Source organism: Metopolophium dirhodum, chromosome 9 (genome assembly GCF_019925205.1).
Source record: "Metopolophium dirhodum isolate CAU chromosome 9, ASM1992520v1, whole genome shotgun sequence".
Lineage (NCBI taxonomy): Eukaryota > Metazoa > Arthropoda > Insecta > Hemiptera > Aphididae > Metopolophium > Metopolophium dirhodum.
Genome location: NC_083568.1, coordinates 19,526,261 through 19,542,815, shown reverse-complemented (window position 1 = coordinate 19,542,815; position 16,555 = coordinate 19,526,261). Strand labels below are relative to the sequence as shown.

Sequence of the window (16,555 nt, the reverse complement as noted above, 5' to 3'; positions counted from 1 at the left end):
ATACAAATAGCATTTCCTTCAACATAATAATAATGATATTTATAGGCCAAAAGAAAAATACAGTTTCAATAAGTAATCAATGATTATATATATAATATGGTTAGATGGCCCATCTCACCACTAAGGATAACCTCTTATCGGTGATGATAGAGAGGTAAGTTGGTATACATTTATACATTTTATAATATTTTAGATATTTCGTAAAACATTGCGTCATATTTGACTATAATTCAAAAACATAAATAGACATACCTGTAGAACTAACTGTTAATTAGAGCTATAGTAATTAAAGCATAAATTGAAATAAATAAATATAGTATAAAGAAGTACATCAAAAATGGAATAGATAAATTAACAGACTACATTATATTGGTACACTAGTATATCACATAGGGTGTAGGTCACTAGTATTATTTAACAACCATAATTTAATAGATTGTTTATATATTTTGTAAGACGAGCTATTAATAATTTGCAGCGGAATATTGTTTATTAATTTCAGTTTAATAATTAACATATTGTAATACTTTTCAGCAAACAAAAATATAATAATATAATTTAACCTAAGTTCTAAATCATATATTGACAAAATAATATATATTTTTATTAGACAGAAATAATGACATATTATTTACTTTTGATTTTAGTTTATTTACGTTTTCTGAATAATATTTTTGAGTATAAATAATACAAACATATAGAGATTATTTGGATAATGGTGTAATAGCACCTAATGCCTAATGGATTTATGTACTTAAATACCTACGTAATATATATGTGTGTTATAATAAAATGTGTTATATACCGCGGTGACGCCACGGGACTTGGCTTTTTATTCGACTAAATTCGCGGACGACCGTTTTGCAAAATAGACACGCGACGACCCTTATCGTTATACAACCCAAGGGTATATTATTATTATCGTGCATTCGTGTTTTATATTATTTTATCGGTTTACACGGATTGTATAATACTATTATTATATACCAATGTCCTTGAGCTAACGTTGCGCGTTACATAGGTACCTTATATGTATTTAAAATATATTATTATTGTTTATATTAAATAACACGTCACACTCGTGCAGTATAACTACCGTAATACCGTCGATACCAGCACACACGTTTATATAATATACCGCGGTACACGACCGATCGAAAGGCACATATTGACAGCATGTTCCCTCCAAAATCGTAACATTTTTTTTAAATGTACAATGTACATATAATGTTAGGTATATCATATATTTAAAACTGCACGATTCATGTAATACTTTACTTTTCAAATCCATAAAGAAAAAACCCAAAAGTTGTATTAGAAACCAGTATGGGATAAAACTTACTATATACCATTAATTATATAGTTAGGTACAATGTACATGTATTGATTTCGCTTTCCTGTAAAATATTTTATAAAAGCGACTTTTTTGTGCAACTTTAAATAAAATAGACAACGTGACAATTTTTGTCCTATTATATTATTACTTAGTATTTACTCGTCTCACACGAATTAACGGTTGGTTTTGTTTTTTTATGATGTTGCAGATGTCAGGGTTTCTGCAGGATGCTGACGGTTCAGACTTACACGACATGAGTTCGGTCATCGAGGGTTTTCAGAAGAAGAACAGCGTCGGGTCAATGGGATCGGCCACGACCGCCGGCAACCATATGGTGAGTTGCACAACCGATAAATGTGTATTATATTATATCGTGTGCGTGGGCGTAGTGATCGCAGTCTCTTTATTTCGTGCCATTGTCTGCGGGATTTTATAAACAAATATTATGGGAGATTATAAACAGGAACTGTACACCTATGTACACAACAATAATAATGTGTCTCATTTATTATTTCGCTCTTCGTCGTTCGCTTGTATCGTTTTTTTTTTGTCGACAACTGCGCACTCGCCGAACCACCGGCGTGTAAAGAGAAAACGGATTCGCAAAACATCGCCCTGATTTTTACAACTTAGATAGTTACAGAGATCTATTAGGTATTAACAAACTATGTTAAAGATGTTGAGTGTATTAATTTGAAAAAGTGATGCATTTGTTTGAATTTTTTTTTTGGGGGGGAGGGGGTGGAGAGAATTAAACAACTTAAGGAGTTTAGTTATCTCATCTTTAAATAAGAAATTTCATACAGCGAGTAATTTAAGAAAGTTTGAGGAAATATGCGAAGGTACGCCCGTTGAGGGTATAATTTCATGTTGTATCAGTTGCACTGAAAGCCTATGCTTATTGCCGTCATCTGTGTTAACAGACATTTCCCAATATATTAATTATTATTTTGTTTCGTGGGAAATATGCAACACGAATATTACCAAGGTACTCTGAGATTATAGGACGAACACAATAGCGCATAAATGATAAATCTGATCGGCGGTGATGAAGACCCCATATCACTTGATAATATACTTTTTCATAAAATGTTATAATTAATGTTGCAAGAGTATATTATATTACAATGAATAATATTGTACAGTTCGCGTAGAGCACGCTGGAAATAATATTGTAAATGTAATTATTCGGTTTGAAAATCGTGAGAAAACTATTATAATATGTGAGAAATGAGATATGCTGTCCGTAATAAGATGTCTATATTTTATGATTCATAAAACATTTTTCTTCCTGTATTTTCAATTATAATAATATTGTTATTTTTTAGCTTTTGAAATACTATAAATAAATAAATAGTTCTTCATAATATAATAATCTGTTATTTCTAGAACAATTAACGTTGATATAAACATATACCTAGTTTTTATTAATATTACAAAAGTGGTTTTTGAAAAATAATTTTTGCGCATTTTAAGAATTTCGTATTTTCTTATTCTGGAAAATATCTAACTCATTTATTAATTTCTATGTTTTTTAATGCATTTACAACTTCATGTTTATTCACAAGAAAAATCGTATCTATTTGCATACATACGTTTTTATAGTTGAGTGTGTCCGATGGTTGTATATAAAATTAATTTGGGTCCCTCTAGTAATATTAAATTTACTATTTAGTAGGTGTTATAGTAGTCTGTAAGAATAAAATAGTCTCTTTTGCAGACGCCAGGCACTACAATATTAAGGTAGATTGAATAAATCGAAATTTAGATCTAAAATCGATGGTATTGCGTTTGTATAATATTGTGAAAAGGGTAACGTCCGATTATGAAGTACGACGTAATAGTACCGATGTGCCTACCGGCTACCAATACCCAGGCTACCCGATATACCAGCTATAACCAATGCCCACCGGGTCACAAATCTGTCCGCATGCGAGCATGCAACGACGACGATGACGACGACGACGACGACGACAAGTCACAAGGATTTCTGATAATCTGATGTCCGCACAAGGACTCAATTTAAATTTTAATTATTTCACAATTATTTAAATGCGACGTTTCAGCGGGTGTATACACTAGTACGCACCGTGTAATATCATAAGACATAACATAATATATATTTGATATATTATTTACATACAATAATATTTTCTTATCGTGCGTGTGAAATCAAAATATTTATACGATTCTTTTCCTTTCGTCCATCAGAATTAATTATGATGGCATTTTATTACCGTACGATATCACGCCACCTTCGAGGCCACACGCTTTTGAGCGCACACAATAATATACAATACTTTTAATAATATTAATAATAATATGATCCTGCAGCGAAGGTGACATAATATTAAATAATAATAATAACGACAAAAGTAGTTTGTGCGGAGAAACGCGCGTGTAAACGGTCGTTACGAAATAAAAAAGAAATAATAGTAATGATGGAGTAGGCCTACATATTATTATTTATATTAGGTATGCATATTATTATTATTATTATTATTATTATTGTGTCCTCGTGGGTCGAAGTTTCAAACGGAAACCCGTTGCACACGATTTGTTTTAATAAACCAAAATCGAAATTGATGGCAAACCGCATAATGATTCATATTCTCACAACACATGTCCACATATACACCTTATAAATATTATAATATATCTACTAATAATAACATGTGCAATGCGCATAATATGATGTCTCCGACTGCAAGAATTTACCACTGGTATTATGTTAATTTTCGTATATTTCTCAAACGGGTGCCTGCGCCTATTGTTCATCGTGATATCACAATATATTATTTTCCTCCCGAAGTGTCATCATTACGAACATCTAAACAAATTGCACCTTCGTTTCTCTATAGTATACAATATGATATATTTGATCAGCACACTCATATAATATATAGGCAGAGTGAAAAAAAAAATTAAAAGCTAAATCATTTTATTCTTTATCTATAGGTACGTAATTTTTATGAAATATAACCGGGAAGCATAATAGTATGTTTTGACAGCCGCGTTTAACATATTTTATTTTATAATATTATAATATTAATAGCTAATAATTATCGATTCACTACAAAATATGAACAAGTATAGGTAGGCACCCAATATTTAAATACAAAATAAATAATATCTGTAATATGTTAATTTAAAGTAGGTACCTACTATGGTTGGAAAAAAAAAACACTAATGCATCTAAGTTTATTTTGTAAAATATTTTTCAATTTCTACATTACTGTCCACGCACATTATATTGAAGAATGAGGTAAACACAATATACTGAAAATAAATATTTATTTTTCATATAATTATACTTTTACACTTTCAAAACATTTAAAATCATGTAAGAGGGAGCACATTAATCAGTATGCCTGTCAGTTTACAATGATTTTTACATTGCTTATCAGTTACTTATCATTATATTATGAAAAAAAAATTGGAAAATTTATGCTTTCAACTTGTATATATATTTCATAACCAAATTAATGCCATTACTGCCATTATTGCACATCATGATCAAATTACTCCGTATAAGACTTTGAATCTATTTTTTTAAATAATAGTTTGAAATGCTGGATCATCGATTAATCTTTTAATTTTCTTGACTTAATTATGAAGTTATCTCTGTGTTTTTTTTTAGTTTTCATGATGTCCAACGTATTTAATTATCTATCTTGTTGGCGAATTTGAATAAATGATAATATATTTTTAAAGTCGTTTATACAGAACCGCACATTTGCAATATTAACGTGGAAAGCATGGTTATATTACATAGGTTGTAATAAATACGCTAGACTGCAGTACTTTTTAAAAACTTAAATCGATAAAAAATAAAATATTGTAAAAATAAAAACAAAAACGAAAATGTTTTGATTTGATTTGTTTTCAAAAGGCGTCGTCGAAGAAGAACACGTCGTCGTCGTCTTCGAGTTCACGGACGATGGAGTCGTCGTCGTCCACGTCCTCTTCGTCTTCCACCTCTCAGCACGTCCTGCACCGACAGGTGTCTGAAATGACGACCACGTCATCCGAACTGCAAAACTCTCAGCTTCTCCAGCAGCGGATACTCATGGACGGCGGTGACGTTACCGCGGTCAACTCCGCGGTCGCCGAGGACACCGACTGCTGCAACCCTGTTGATGGGGCAGACCCGTTGGTCACGTTTCCCGAGTCGCCTCCCGTTTTGATGTCCAACGTGTCGCCGCTCCTGCACGCGTCCGCCACCCGCCCCAAACCGGTCCGCGTGGCCGTACAGGACGTACGACTGAAACACCCGGCCGCGGCCACAGCGGCGACCACCGATCGGCGCGTGTCCACGTCCAAATTGGTCCAAGAGGCGTACGAGTCGTCGTCGTCGTCGTCAAGCAGCACCAGCAGTACGGTTTCCGATTCGCAGGAGGTGCTCCACCAGCACGGCGACGTCCGCAAGCTACACGCGGCCAACGCGATCCGGGCCAGGCTCGCCGGTACCATCGGGAGCTCCATCGCCAACCGCGAAACCGAGACTGCTCTGAACAAACTCCAGGTACGGACGCGACGTGGTTATATTATGGTCCGGAAGTTTAATGTGGTAGATAACATTATATATCCGGCGAATTGTGCAGGAAGTGATGATATACATATTTAGTATTTTAAGTACCTATTTCTCCAGCTGGATACGCGCAGTGTTATGATTATAAATATGTGAACGAAACTATAGACATTTCTATAAATCGGCTCGCGGGTGTGCAACCCTCAGGTGTACCGAAATAGGTATATAGGTTTATATCGTGATTTAGGTGTCTGACATTTCTAATCGTGTAAAGTCCTTGACCTGCAGGACGTGTAGATCAATCGTGTGCGTAGGGGGAACTATTGACAATCGTTCTTAATATTGTCGATGGAAGTGAGTCACTGGTACTCAATGCGGTCGAAGCACGAATGTTCTATTTATAAAATTCTCGTTTGAAATCATTTGTGCGACGGTTGTCACTCGTTATCAATGATCGTTTAATACGCCGATATTTGGCTGGAACGTGGATAGAATTTTTTAAAACTAGGAAATTGGTTTTAACATGACGAAAGTGTTACTTCGTAAGTTTAATGATCGATTCAAAACACATGTTCGAGTAAAATTATATTTTACTGAATGGTTTTTTGCACAGAGTTTGATTTTTTTTTCAGTATTTTATACATAATAATAGATATTAGATAGGTATTGGAGCAACATTTTTTGGAATTAATTATTCTGATCTAGCAATAACCTTCGGGTATCTTCCAAATCTTGCAATTCAGAAAACCATAGCACATTAAATATTAAGAGTATGACTAAAAGAAAAAAAGAGTTTCTATACATAATACATTTCAAAATTAAGATAAGTATCTTTCTAATTTATTAATGCGTTTTCTATTTGCTGGTTTATCAAAACCCGTTGTTTGACATAGATTACGTTACAGATTTTTAGCCAACGATGTGGTATGTTTCTAGAATCGTAAGAGATAATACAATATAGAATAGTATTGTAACATGTAAGTATAATATAATATGTATATGTATAATTGCATCAGTGCATCACTGTGTAAAATATGGAATTTCAGTACGTGATTTAGATTTTAGACGGAAATGAATATACATACTACATTCGTGTTGTTAAGGTTGGTCAGTATCTGAACGAACGAGATCGCGCTGCTAGTATATGCATTTTGAGGTATCTCGCAGTGGTAAATTTAATAATATTGTTTAAGTGTAAGTTATTGATTTAATATATAATAATTATTATATTCGCACACTGTAGGTTGTTCTTTTTTTTCACTGTACCTCTAATATAGTTTCATAACATAAACATGTTGATGTTTAAAATGAAACAACCCTGAAGGCGCATTATAAAGCCCACACTTCATTACTTAGACACACTACGACGGGGGTCACATCATATACCAATTAGTATATCTATATACGATTACGACCCAATCGAGTTACCTTTACGAAACAAATAATTGACTAATATTACAAATATCGACATACATGCAGCCGGTGTGATCGGTATATTGATCCACTTTACGGATAATAATAACATGTAACTATCGAACAACTTCATCAATCGTCCTAATTTTCTTATTTCACGCGTCATATCATATACACGTGTAACTTACTAATTTTCGGCGCCAATGACGTATAATATACGATTTGGGTGTCGTTGCGCGGGGACAACCATCGGGTCTCGGCTGATTGCACGTCGGTCGTGAGCGTGTAAAATAAATAAAACAAGATTATTATTATTATTATTATTGTTACAACACGCGAGTGATTTATTGCGCGTTTAGTTGTCAGTCCGCCGCGTCTTACCTGCACGCATATAATAATATACTATAACCAATATTATAACAAAATAATAATAATAATAATAGTAATAATAATAGTAATGCAAATACATATATTATAATGTAATATAATACGTACGGACCGGTCGTCGCGTCAAGACGAGACGCGTGGGCGTGAGAGAGGCAGCTAGAGAGAGAGACTTAAGAACAGATGGACAGAGAGACAGCGAGTGAGAAACCGCGGTGACGGGAAACTGGTTTGCTCGGGCGATTCACGGACTCGTGTGTCGCTTAATTCTTTTTTACGCGTGCCTACTCGTTTTTCGTGATATTTCGTATATTCCTCCGCGTGACCACCTCCTCTTTAATACATCGATCGGCAGTCCGTTTACTACCGGTCGGTCTCGCGCGATGGCTACTGCAGACGCCGTGGCGATAATAATAATAAAAAAAAAAACCCAAAGGAAAACAAAACGAAAAAAAAAACCCTCTTCTGTGTTTCCGATTATTATATGCTATGCATTATTGTTTACTGTTGCGCAAGTGTGGCGCGCCTTTAATTTTATGCGGTCGTATAACTCTATGTACGATTACCGACGACGACGCGACGACGGCAATAATACAGGCGTCTCTCCTCGGGCCGTGGTTTCCTCGACCTACGCGAAAAGCGCCGCCGCTGCCGTCGGGACGGGGTTTCGTTTTGTTTCTCGTTTTACAGGTCGAGCGTGACCTCCACCATCTGTTCGAAAAAAAACCAACACCCGGACACCGGACACCCGCGTCGCACGTTCGCACACAAAACGCGCCAAACACCGTCCACCGCCACACGGTCCTATACGGATTTCCCGGTGATTCTTAGTAGTTGTGAGTCACCGATAATGCGCAATGAAAACCATATGAGTTTTCGGACGTGACCTACATGTTATTACGAAACGTGACACAAATAATATTTCCCGTCATCGCTTCTACAAGACTTGGGACAAAACACCGATCCCCGAGTACTTATGCATTTCACCGAATTGATAGGTTTTGTAAAAGATATTATAATCATCTTGCGAAAAACCGGTCGTTTTATGCTCATTATTTGGGCAAATAATATTAATGAAAAAATCATTTTTCAAATCAAAAACCACCTGTCTAAAACTGTATTTTTGTCCAAAATAACGACGCCAAGAATTGTGTCCCACTGCATCTATAGTAACCTATACGCAGCCGTATTTCCTTCTACAAATTTGAAATTCTCTTTTGTTTATCGTATTGGCCGCGATGCATGCTTTTTTTCACACACCTGTTACAGGACAACGAGCTTTATGGATAGAAAACCATTTTGTTCTTTTGTTGCAACAATTTCTATTTTCTATGATAAGAACGCGTTGGAAATCAATGTATAGACTCGCGTTATGAAAAGCTTTATGTCTGTGTATAATATAATAATATTGTGATGATAATCATACATGCGACACTAAACAGTATCAGCTTGAGTTTTGGTCTATGTACACTGTAGAAATGACAACCTTAAGGAATAATATAATATACAAAAAACTATGTTCGTGTATTACGTGCACGCATTTATTTTCTAATCACGTTTTTCAATTAAATATACTTTTACGCTTTCTGCTATATGTACCATACATTTCAATTTATTATGAAAATATACCGCAGGTGTGGTCAGGCCGGCTAAAATAAACTATATGCAACGACCATTACCTGAAAAATAAACCGCGAGATACATCTAAACACGAGATACAAACACATTCGAAAGCCGCCTTTAAAAAGAGTCCGTCCTTGGTTGATTACTATATTTGCATATTCGTATTAAAATAATAATTATTGAAATAAAAAACGAGTATAATTTACGGTTGTCGAATTGATGAAAATAAAAAATACATTCGCATGATGAAATATTATGTTCTTTTTCACATAACTTATGAGTTATGATTAATAATTACCTTTAAAACCATCGCAAACAATTTCCTAAACTGCAAAGAATTAAACATTTTATTACCGTAATAATGGTTAACAGTATACGCTATTACTATCGACTCCAGTGGTTGACTTTGTGGGGGGGCCTGTTCACCATTGGCCTTGTTTTTAATAGTAGACATTAATCCATGTAAATTACATTATGGTATTATTAACAACAAATTATGAATAAAAAATACCTATCAAAAATTATATAATAATAATATAATTATTAATCATATTGTATATTATATTCTCCAAAAATAAATACATAGTTCTTCTTATCGTCGTCGTTATTCAGTCGTTATAACTATAGTAGGTATGATAAATAATATAATATTAATGAATACTTTACACCTTATACACGAGTCAAATTTTTTCATTTACATACATTATAATAGTTATAATATAATAAAAAACATCATCCATGATGAATAGACATTAATACTATAACAATACATAGGTTCTTCCCAAAAAAATGTCGACGAAGTTGTATATTATTATGTTTATAATATCATAAAATTAATATATTATTATTGCGTTGCATGACAAAAACATTAAGAATTAATTTACATTTACGTAAAATTATAATTTGACATGAATATGGTATTTGTTTTTTATTCGGAGCAACGTTTGTTCAACACTTTTAATATTATAATGTTAGTTTTTGATAAAGAGTAACGCGAACGCAGAATGTAGTTGTATCCATGTTATATACTTTATTGATTATTAATTATTGTTATTGTCTAATATTGGCGTTATTGCAGTTTTTCCTATCTGAGTTGTACCTCAATCCAACGTGTTGTTTAGACGTTTATTGCGAGTGTTCGATTTGAATCTCATACAATTTATTACCTATGTACAATATGTCAATATACGTATTATATAGACACATATTATAGTAAACAAACTTCAACCACGTCCACGCATAATAGTAAAAACCTTTCATCAGTAATCACGCACAGATGTGCACACACATTTTAATATGATTCGCAGATAAAACGAACGAATTCGATTTGTTTTTTTTCGAAGAGCTACCTAATAGTCATATATAAGATTTAAGTATATAAGTATATAATAATATTATACTATATATCGTCAATGGATTTGTTTACATTATAATAATAATATTATATACCGCTGCTGAGTGATTATATGCGTTTGATATCGATGGTTTTTAAGTGCTCAATCGATAATTCATTTTAACAATATTTAATAGGTAACATTTTTTTTTTTTTTTACCGTGATTGGCGATTTGTTTTCGTGTATACTTCATAAAAGTGTTGGCTTTCATATTATATAATAATAAATTTAAATAAAATGTAATGACTAGTGCGATGGAATGCGCCAGACTACGTATATATTACGCGCCGTATTAATTATATTATATAAACATCCATCATTTAAGTACCTATATGTAATATATTGTATAGGTTAAATTATTGCAGTATATACCTATTATAATGGCTGATATAGTAACGAATAATTGGCGTGAGTGTAAATTATTTTTGCGCGAAAGAGTAATTTGACCGATTAATTGATTTATGGCACATTATTATATTATATTATTATAGTTCCAACCAGACTACGAGGGTAATTTAAATACTATATGTGACTGCAAACCCTGTCTATAACTGCTAATTTAACACTATCGGAAAGAAGGTATCTAAAGTATGTATACACAATAAGCATAATATGAACCTAGGTACTTATATCAAAATAGTATAATTATTCGTGCAAATAAATTCCAATCTACATATTTTTCAACCTAATGTATATTGTAGAAAAAAGCGTATGCATATGATTTAACGCGTCCGTTAATCTGTGTGATATAATATCATAAGTTATAATATGATTCATAACTATTGTAAATACCTACTAGGTACTGCACTTTGGGCCAAGTCAGTTTTAATAATAATACATGAATAAATAACCGTTGTGGTCAGCAGCGACAAGAAGATAATAGAGATAGGTTTGGTTGTTGTAGGTACTATAAGTTGTAGGTACTAAGATCCAAAATATACTCGTCTGAATCGTAACTGCAGTTTCGCTATGTAATTACGACATTACGTTTACCTATATTATATTACCGATTACCTATTTAATATTTTAATAACATCTGCAGGCGGTAGAAGATATTATATAATATTACTATTTAATATATTCAAGGCCGTCCTTAGAGCGGAGTCAAGCAGAGCCCGGGCCCCGCACTTTTTACTAAAATTCTAGACCTCGCGTTCGAGAAAAAAGTTAGGAAAATTGATTTAAAAAAATTTTAATATTTCATAGCATTTAAGAGTAATATGTTTAGTTGAGAAATAACGATGAAATTGATCAGCAATAAAGTAGCAATTTATGGACATATTGGTAAATAAGTGTCGTTGTCAAAAATAAGATGATGGTGCCAAAATGGTATGGAAAAACAATGGTAAAATCCGAAAAGAGTACATTAATACTTTCAGAAAACCCTAGAGCTTCTATTGTTCCGTCACGCACTGCTCATGAATTTGCTCATTTTACGGAGACATGTGGTATTATCAATACCAGTAACCATGACCTTTTTTCGTGTAATTCAAAGATTACACATTTTTTTGCTTCTATAAAACTATACAATTATTTGAAGTTATTTCATTTTTAATCAATTAATGTGAACAGTAAAAAAAATTGCTATTTTAAAGATAGGTACTTGTAAATACAAATATAATGTGTTTTCGCACCTTATAATCTCTATACTCATAAGAATTGCATATAATATTATGTTTGCACTCGTCAGCTAATTGTGTGATGTATAACTATAGGGAGTAGGTACATACACACAATTACTTTGTTTTATCACCTAGGATTAGTTGGACAATAATATTGCCAAGCTGTAGCACTCGACATTTCCTGAATACCTATAACATATTTTATAACACTCGATGTTTTGGTAACAACCTGTGGGATATAATCTTTATTAATTAATACCTAATATGATAATAGGTCAACCACCACGTGGTCATGTTTGTGTGTACGAGTTGATAACAAAAACAGAGTACTTTGGTCCTATACGTACAAATTCCAATATATATATATATATATATTATATAAATATATATATATATAAATATATTATAATGTTAACGACCTGTTTTCGCGCGCTTCAATTCACTTTAACTATCGTGGCGCCTACCAAGATTTATCTATATAATGTAGTTGTTCCGGTGTGCTCTTGTCCACGTGAATCAATGATAAGATATTAAAAGCGTTACAAATACGATGAGGATAATAATTAATACTGATACGGTATCGGTGTTTCCCGATTTGCACCGAATTGTGTAACTTTTGTGATCGAATCGTAGACCATATAGCACACAATTTATTATTACTTAATATATTGTAACAGTAGTCTCGGATGGAATCGTAATATCCAAACGGAATTTTTTTTTTTTTTTTGACAAATTAAAAACATAATATTGTGTTATCGGACGTTACATCGTTTAAGAAAAATAACAATTCGAATTATGTGTAGTTCGGAAACGGTTATTATTGCATACGTTTACATGCATACGTTTACATGCATACGTTTACGGACGCGTATACACTGTCTACAAATTTGGTGATAATTTGTCACTAAATCATAACAGAAAAAATGTTTGTACCTATGTTTGGTATTGAACGACGAATTTAAAAATAATAACTTGTAAAGTCATTGTATACCCACATATTTTGCTGTTCTCATTTGTCAATAATCTATTACTATAATTTAGCTGTGTCCATTGAATTATATATTATTTTTACAATATTATAATATAATAATTAAGGTCTAAGACGCTCACGTTTGATGGTACATATAATAACGAATTAACTCTTGCGGATAAACTATGGGTAGGGGATATATTATTATGTTGTCGTGGTTCGTAGTTAGACGATGCCAAATTGATGAAATTTGTATTATACCTAGTTTATTTATGTCTGTACAATATTGTTTGTATACAAAAATATACTATATAGGTACCGCGTACATAAAGCCTGAGAAATGTGTGAAAAAAAATATTTATATGATTAAATCTTACGTAAAAAATATTTTTAAATTAATTATTAAGATATTGATATAAAAGTGAATAAATAAAAAACCGACATATATAGGCACATAAACACTATTATAGTACAATTTATCATCTCGTAATATTTCAAGTCACGAGTTCAAAAATTCAAACTATGTAAAGTATTCAATTCTATTTAACTTTGCACTCCATACCATATGACAATATTAATTAATTATTTACACCTACATATTAAGAGCCAATAATAATCATGTCTCACGACCGCAAGATCGTCAAAATCGTACCTTCAGGAGTGAACCGGAGCAGTGGAATAATAAATGTCATGCGCTAAAACAATTTAACAATATCACTCACCATTCCTTCAAAATAATAATATCACTTCCGTGATAAAACACTATTATAAGGAAAAAACAAATCACGTGCGTCTAGAAGCAAATTATTGCAATGTCGTGTACAATATTATTGAATTAGGTACTTGTATGTGTAATATTTATTGTGCAGTGTTCAATGCGCAAACATGTTATTATACTTTATGACTCCAAATAATTCATGTTGTTACTTATACGACGGCGGTGAGGGCAAACTCAGCAAATTTTTTATTCAATTTTTTCTTCGATTAGGTATCGAAACGCGCGTGTGACTGCTGTTCCGACACGGGTCGCATTATAATAACAATATTATGGTTGCGAATAATTGCAAATCGCAAAAAATGAAATCCAAAAAAATCAAGAAAAATAACCGACGAAAATTCCCGTAGTCATCGAAACACTCGCATTAATTGTTCGTCTCAAAAACCAATTAATTATTTTTTTTTCAATTCTCGCGTTGCAGTATTTCCTACGAGTGTGACCCACGTGGAGTGCTCGTAAACTATGTAAATACGATAATAATATACATATATCTCCTTTACAGAAATGCAGTCGTCATTTTTAAAATTTTATTTTCTGTACAATAATATATAGTTGTAATCTTTCGAAATTCAGCCGCGTCAGTAAATCGTAGTCTGTTCAACTGGTGCTAATTGAAATAATACAATTACCTTCACAGGTATTATACTACTATAGTTTAGTAGAATTGTACGTTTCAACGATATTCACGATACGTGTTTATCAATGGATTGACACAGCATTTGTATTAATATAATATATAGGTTCGACAGCTGTGCAGGTGTATAGGTACACGAAACAATCGCTGTCGAGTACGAAAATGATTATTTATTATTAATCTACCGGAACGACGATAGGTATAATTACGATAAAAAAATAAATAGTCGACGATTAAGAATTTTTTGAACTATTAACGTCCGGTCGCTTGCGGATGGTTAATATTATAATATTATGATTCACGCACGCTATGTTATGTTTTATAATTTTATAATATTAAGTATTACTAATATTATGATATAGTACGCGTATATCTACGAAAAATTATAGATGTACATTGAGTGGCCGTTCGGTGCGCTTGTATAATTAGCAATGATTAGTTTCTTATAAGTTGTTAACAATTCTACGTAATTGCCATACGACAGATTTGATATTATAATCTATAATATTTTATTAGTCATATCGTTTAATTTTTCATATTTTATTATTATGACATAATAATATTATTATAGTCTCTATACTCTCTATACAGTTGTTCGATCTATAGACAGTTGTGTAAAGATGATAGTCAGTGTTCGACGAAACGTGTTTCGCGTATAATATACGCTACAGATTTTTTAACGATCGACGTTTGTAGAGGATAACTGCAAAATAAAACTTTTGTGTTCGCCAATCCTGAAATATAAATAAATCGTAGTATGCGCTTTATTTCTCTAAAGTTGTGATCATATTATAATGGCTCCATTCTTTTCTTCGATGCATTCCAACGAGACGTTGTTTAGACATTTTCAAAAAATCTCCTTTCGTCCGGAAAACTTCAATCGCCAAGTAAGTGATTTTTGGTTTGGATTTGTTTCTCCAAAGCCTTATATATATAGCAATTCTTTACTGCAGAGTTATTAACGAATAAATCGCACCTATCGTCTATAGAATAATACGTTTTGTTGCAAATCAGTTATGGGTTATGGTTATAATTGTAATGCTTCGATTTATTATAATATCATATTCGTATACTACACTGGTCAAGAATTAATTGTATTCGTATTTTCAAACGATTCATATTAGTGAAAATCTGATCCCCGAAAAGTCTTATATCTCTCCGTCTTTCACACACACCACAAACATTTTTTTTTTGCTCTATCACTCGTACACCCTAATTTGGTAATTGAACACTGCAAATATAACGAATCTCGTCGTCGAGACTTGATCGTTTTTCAACTCTGAGGGTATTATATACGTATAGTAACACATTTATTACTCAGATCGATACTCCGGCAGAGTGTTCCATTGTGATAGTAATACGATATCATAGACTATTATCATTGTCGTCGGTATTTTTTTTTCTATTTTTTATTCGAACGTCGGCGGTGGCGCCCAAGTCGGGCAACCAAACGTACGACTCCGCCACCGTTTTTATTGCCGTCCCCGGCGCACCGTTACAACCGCCGCAGCAGGTCACGCACACGCCTTTTAGCCCCGTCGTTATAGTCACGTAAAACTTAAACACAAAAAATAACAACACTGAAAGCTCTGTCGGAAAATCGCCGAATGGTTCGGCCGTAGTTTTCTCGGGTCCGCGGTAGCTACTGCAGGTGGTGTGTAATATCATAACATACCAGCTACCCCCGCAGGTCGTCTGTAGCTGGCCTACAGTGCCGCGGTGGTTATTTATTTTTTTTTTCGCGTTCCTCTATAACTGTGTCGTTTTAATAATAATTTAATAAACCGTCGTTAAAAATCGTCACGACGGTGACGTGAAGACGTGTCTGCCTCGCGGGTGCGGTTTTATTATGCGCGGCGTTTGGCGGCTA

The 16,555-nt window shown here is 33.1% G+C and overlaps 1 protein-coding gene across 3 annotated transcripts in view; it reads left to right on the top strand.

Moving 5' to 3' along the window:
• Window positions 1-16,555, top strand: part of LOC132951805 (NAD(+) hydrolase sarm1-like) — a 42,268-nt gene that overhangs the window by 11,729 nt on the left and 13,984 nt on the right. For 2 of the 3 annotated variants that reach the window (XR_009665420.1, XM_061023776.1), the window contains exons 2-3: window positions 1,545-1,670; window positions 5,229-5,861. Coding sequence is in view for 1 of the 3 variants with exons in the window: in XM_061023776.1 (XP_060879759.1) it covers window positions 1,545-1,670; window positions 5,229-5,861 (759 nt within the window). In the remaining 2 variants the exon portion in view is untranslated. The remainder of the gene's footprint in view (window positions 1-1,544; window positions 1,671-5,228; window positions 5,862-16,555) is intronic. The other variant, XR_009665421.1, reaches the window with a different exon arrangement.